Source organism: Drosophila busckii, chromosome X (genome assembly GCF_011750605.1).
Source record: "Drosophila busckii strain San Diego stock center, stock number 13000-0081.31 chromosome X, ASM1175060v1, whole genome shotgun sequence".
In the NCBI taxonomy this organism is placed as follows: Eukaryota; Metazoa; Arthropoda; class Insecta; order Diptera; family Drosophilidae; genus Drosophila; species Drosophila busckii.
In genome coordinates, this window is record NC_046608.1 from 2,933,421 (window position 1) to 2,939,612 (window position 6,192).

The 6,192-nt window shown below is 40.5% G+C and overlaps 1 protein-coding gene across 1 annotated transcript; it reads right to left on the minus strand.

The window, feature by feature from the left end:
• Window positions 1–972: 972 nt before the first annotated feature.
• LOC108606175 (larval cuticle protein 16/17) lies at window positions 973–1,582 on the minus strand. The gene is made up of 2 exons (XM_017996026.1): window positions 1,177–1,582; window positions 973–1,122 (listed from the first exon to the last, which is right to left on the minus strand). The coding sequence occupies exons 1-2, from the start codon at window positions 1,496–1,498 to the stop codon at window positions 992–994; spliced, it is 453 nt and encodes a 150-aa protein (XP_017851515.1). The 5' UTR covers window positions 1,499–1,582; the 3' UTR covers window positions 973–991.
• Between the last annotated feature and the right edge of the window lie 4,610 nt (window positions 1,583–6,192).

The window sequence follows — 6,192 nt, forward strand, 5'->3', positions numbered from 1 at the left end:
TATTTGTTGCTACATTAATTCATGCAAATTCTTTGGTAACAATATTCAAAGCAATTTCGAAAATCCATGACCCAATTCTGAGTTGAAACCAGTTGGAAATAAGCTTCAAAAATATTAAAGCAATGAACTTAAATTATTGTTAAGCATCGATGTGTGTTATTTATAGCGCTAAGATCTTATCAGCGTTGATTACGCTTTGCTTTGAGCTTTGCTGCATTTTGTGGGTGCCAAAAATTGTAATCAGATATATGTGATATAATTTAGTAGCTGCTGCGGCCTGCTTTGTTATGTGGAATTTGGCAATTAAAATAAGCGAAATCTGCCAAAGGCATTCATAATTCAGTTTTATGGCTTAATTGAATATCAGATATCCACAAAGACTCAACAACAGATCTTGCCACACGGCTTAAAGGAGGCAGGCAGCAGCTTGCCACATTGCTGGCAACAACTGTTGGCACTTGTAAATTTATGATAGACCTTCGCACTTGAAATGGGTTGGCGCAGCATTGGGCGCTGCTGTGCTTAATTTCAGTTAAAAAAAAAAAACAATTTCACACACATACAGGCGCAATATGTAAAAAATATGAGAGATTTGTGCAGTTGTGTGCAATGTTTTATTGCTGCAGCCGCTTTGTGGCCAATTTATTGCCAAATTGTCGGCAGCGGCGCGACTTTCGAAATAACAACAACAACCACAAGTTAACTTTATTGGGTGCGCGTCTTCTTAACCCATTGGCCCAGTAGCCATAAAAGTCACCAATACAAGCGCGTCCTACCCATAATAAATTCATAATTTTTGGCTTTGCCTTCATAAATTTTTATTATTTTTTAATTCCACTAAATTGCACAAAAGCACAAAAAACCGAAATCAAATAAAAAATAAATGTTTTACGCTTAACATATAAAAAAAAAAAAAAAAAATGGGATAAAAATAATACTAAAAGATATTAAAATAATTGCATTGTATGGCAATTTAAGCGTAGCTCAAAACTCAGTAGCGCGTTCGACGCGCAGGCACAGTGGGCAATGTGGCTGGCACAGTGGGCATAGCAGTGCTTGTTTCCTTCAAAGCGGGCACCTCAATGGAACGCGGCAGATTGGGGTAAATTTCAGGCGTAATGGCTGCAAGTAAAAGCAAATTTAAGTTGCTGCTGTTGTTTGTAAATTACTGCTTACATTGATTCTGTCTATAGCCATACTGATCGGCATTATAGAATACAGTTATGTAACGATTGTCGGGCATGCGATAGGAATAGTAACCCACTACCATTAACGTCTTCTGCTTATCCACGTAGGCAAAGTAGCCGCGCTCATAACGCGCCGTGCCGTCGTCCAGCTCAAAGCGGAACTCGTAGCTGCCATCCGGATAGCGATGATTGTAGCGATCCAGCAAACGCGCAGCTCTTGGCTGAGCTGAGCTCTCCGGCAATGCAGCAGCGTCAGTTGGTTGCAGCTGCAGCAGCAGCAGCATAGACATTGCCAGCGACAACAGCAACATGCTTTGATTGTGTATTTGTGTGTGTGTGTGTGTGTTTGTGGGCGTGTGTGTATGTGTGTGATCAGCTGCGCTTGCTGTCGCGTTCGTTGTGTAAACTGTTTAATTCGGAAACTGCGTAACGTTGCCTTTTTATAGCCGACGCTTGAATCTGCGCTGCGTCGGCAGCAGCAGCAGCAGCAGCAGCGTCGGCGACGTCAAAAATTCTCAACAAAAAAAGAAGCAGCAGCAGCAGCAATCTTAATTTTATCTACTACTACAGATACATATAAATGCGTGGCTGCTGCTGTTGTTGTTGTTGTTGCTGCTGCTGCTGCTGTTGTTACCAAGGGCGGTACTGGGGCGTTGCGCGCAGGCATTGGCAGCTTGCTAACTGGGCAATTAGGCTGCGCCTCTCTTACGCTGTTTGCTTTAGGCGACTGTTCGCACCGCTGCCAAATCAACTGAAATTGCTACCAACTATTAGAGAGAGAGAGAGAGAGCGCGCGCGCTAGAGTGCAAGCGAGAGATCATTCTGAAGCTAAGTAGCTGCTTAAATATATTTTTTGAACTCTATTTTTATATAAATTTTCAAAAAATTTTATTTATTGCTAAGCAGTGTGCGCACCGTGGCTAAAAATACACAAAAACTCAGAGCCCTACAATTTGTGCAACCAGTTCGCGAGTACGTGCGGCATGCAACATGCGGCACTGAGGCACCTGCAGCTCCTATGGCCAATTAGAGCTAATTTATGATTTCAATCATCTCTTAATTGCATTTAATGTGCAGCGATTTAGCGAACAGCCAGCAATCAGTCAGCCCAACAGGCAACAGCCAACAGCCAACAGCAACGGCCACTTGGTCAGTCGGCCAAACTTAATGATGGAGCAGCCCTCACACCACCACAGTCCACCTGATCCTTGCTCACTGCACTTGAACTAATCAGCAATGAATTCATTTGCACATAGCTAGCTGAGCTTGCAGTTTGGGTTCGGTTAGGGTTCAGTTAGGGTAGTCAGAACTAATCAGCAATGAATTGCCGATAGCTAGCTGAGCTTGCAGTTCGGGTTCAAGCTGGGGAAGGGCTAAGGTTCAAGTACGGTAGGTTAGGGTTCTAGTCGGGTAGGGTTGGATAGAGTCAGAACTAATCAGCAATGATTACATTTGGGCCTTAGCTAGCTGAGCTTGCAGTTTGGGTTCGGGTAGGGTTAGGGTTTGCTTAGGGTTCGGGTCTGGGTAAAGATCTAGTCGGGTAGGATTGGCTAGAGTCAGAGCTAAGCAGCAATGAATACATTTGCCCATAGCTAGCTGAGCTTGTAGTTCGGATCTGGGTAGGGAAGGTTATAGTTTTAGTCGGGTAGGGAACTCCTAACAAAACAGCAATGAGTGCTTGCAGTTTGGGTTGGGTTAGAGTTAGGGTTCGCTTAGGGTTCGGGACTAGGTAGGGAAGGGTAGAGCTCTAGTCGAGTAGGGTTTGGTACTCAGAACTAAACAGCAATGTATACATTTGAGCCTTAGCTCAGTTTGGGTTCTGTTAGGGTAGTGTAGGGTTCTACTCGGTTAGAGTTCGGTTATTCAGTTAGCATTAAGTTATTGCTACTGCTGCTGCTGCTGACAGTCGCTTGGGGAAGTTTCTAACACATCAGCTGTCAGTTTTGTTTCAGTCACAGTTGAAGTCACAGTTCACCAAAGCTGGCGACAGTGACAGTGACAGCGACAGCGGCATTTGCAGTCACTCACTTATGCAGTCAGCAAGTTATTCAGTCAGTCAGTCAGTCAAACCGCAAAACGCGCGCGAAAGTTGACAAAAAAGAAGAAGCAGCAACAGCAGCAGCAACAGCAACAACATCCTGGCCCAAAGGCAATGACATAAACTGATTTATTTATAAACACAATTTATCTTTCGCTGACTCTGGCATGCGAAACAAAAGCCAAAATAAATATATATATGCCACACAAAAATTAAAATACAAAGCGCCTGCAAATGTTTGGCAAACTTGTTGCGCCAACAGCCACCAGCAACAGCAACAACAACAACAACAGCAACAGCTGCTGACAAGCGTGTCTGGCAAGGTCATTTGTTTTGTATGTCGATGACAAAGACAACGGGCCAGCAAATCACAAAGCCCCCAAAAGAGCCAAAAAAAAAAGAAGAAGAAGCTACAAGCAGCAGAAGAAATTCGCAGCAGGAGCAAGAGACAAGGAAGCTGCTGTTGTTGCTGGTTGCTGGTTGCTGCTGTTGTGTCTTGTTGCTGGCGGCGTGACAGGAAGCGTTTCTTGGTATTGTCTCTTGCCTCTACGCACGTGAGTTTGTCTGCTTGCAGTTTGTCATTACCTTCAGTTATTTTTGGTCTGATTGTTGCAGCTCTTGTTCTTACTGCTGCTGTTGCTGTTGCTGCTGCTGTTGCTGCTGCTGTTAGTTGCAGGCTGCGTGTTTAGCCTAGTAGCAGCCACAATATATTGTAGGTGTCGTCCTTGTTCACATTGTTGTCAGTTGCGCGTCTGTATTTAGTCAGCTACGTGCCACAGCTAAGCTGTGCCGCTGCTGCTGCTGCACAGTGGCACCAAAGCCATGGTCATTGCAGCAAAATTCTAAAGTACGCACGTTTATTTATTTATTATATATTTGCAGAACACTGATTTATTATGCAATAACTATAGTCTTGATAAAATAAATAATACCAAAATTATTTATAATTATTTATATGAAATTAAGAATATTCTTATTCGGCGGCTGCTCATAATAATCGTCATTATAATAATGAAAATAGTCATAAAAACATTAAAAATAATGTAAAGTATAAGTAATAATTATATATTTAATATTTATAAAAATTACACGACTTTTTATTTTTTAATATTTTCCAATTTTACAATATTTGGCAATGATAATTATTATTTTTAAGTATAAGTTTTTTATATATTTATAAGGAATTTTTTCAGTTTATATAGAATCAGTTATTCATTTGTTGCCTAATAATAATTAAAAAAAGTAGAAAATAACAATTCATAGAGTCAACTACTTATTGTTAAAATAAGCAGCAAATTGTTAGCAAGCAGAAGCGCAAAAAATAAAAAAATTAGTCGAATCAAAATATTGTTAAATTAGAAAAGACATCATTTGCCAACACAAACCAAAACACATTCTCGAACACATCAATTTGGTACCAATCTATCAATCATAACAAACACTCTATTGACCAATACCTAAACACACATAATCTAAATAACTTAACCAGGAAAGAAATAACAAACTTTCTCAGACTGCGACTCGGACATACTAAAATCACCCACCAACACAGATTCCTACAAAACAGTGAAACAACATGTCAACACTGCAACAACAACACAACAATCACAATAGACCACATCCTAGACGATTGCGCAGCATTCCAACATCTACGAACCCACACCCCAAACCTCCCCCTCACATCCCTACTATCACACCCATCGATAGAAAACATTATAATAATTAACGACTTTCTCAAGAAAGCCAAACTAGAAAGAATACTATGAAAAATTAAATAGAAACAAATGAAACATATATGTATAAGCAAACAAAACAAAATGTAAATATGTTAAAATGTAAATATGTAAATAGGTAAAGTAAATAAGTCCACCCAAAAAAAAAAATAAATAATTATAAGCAAAACACACTCACATCCCTAGCCGTAAGCCCCAGTAGCTAAGGCTGCCTCCCCTGAAGCTTAAGTTTAAACTTTAAGCCTACAGTTATATAAATAAAATAAATAAATACTTTTTGTTAAAAAAAAATCAACAAATTAATAAAACACATGTTGTAGTCATAGGAATTACTAAATAAATTATATATATATTGCATGCATAAAATATTTTTTTTTAAATATAAAATGTTTACCATTTTGTGCCACTGTGCAGCAGTGTCAATTGCGTGAATTGCGCAGCAACTGTAGCCGAGAAGCAGCCGCAAGAACAAATTCTAAAAGAAAAAAAAGAGGAATATGCATGCGCAGAGAAAAAAGAGTAATCACACACACAGACAGACAAACACACACACACATATACTTATAAAGAGATGAAGATACAAATGCAGAACGCAACAGATAAACTCACGCAACAGTCGAATAAGGCAAAGTGAGCAACATACAGAAAGAGAGAGAGAGAGAGAGAGAGAGAGAGAGTGAGCGACTGGGGGGTGGGGTGTGGGGGGTCGAGTCGAGAGTACGTGTATAAAAGTAGCTTATAAAACAAAATTTGTATGAATGGTCCATGTAGCGTTGGCTACGTGACATGATGTCTCGAGATTTAACTTGTTGTCTGCTTTCAATTCAAAGTACAACGCACGTCGCCCCCCACGCCCCACCCACCCCACAGACTTGTGTGGCAGCAACACCTTAAGCAGCAGCAACGACGGTTTCGCCCTTTTTTTTGCTGCTGCTGCTGCTGCTTCTGTTGGCTTTAGCCAGTTGACAGTTGGCTACAAAACTTCAAGTGCCTGAGCTCGTTGCTCGGCTTGGGCTATAATTCGCATCAAATCACGTCGCATTTTGCGGAACTCTTCAAAACTCTGTGTAAATGTTTGTGTTTGCAACACACACAAGCACACACACACACATGCATATATGTGTATGTAATATAGCCAAAGCATCTGAAAACAATTTGTACGACTTAAGCGCTGCTGTCTTGCATAAATTATAAAAACCGAATGCATAAGCTGCAGTTACATTAAGTAGCCGAC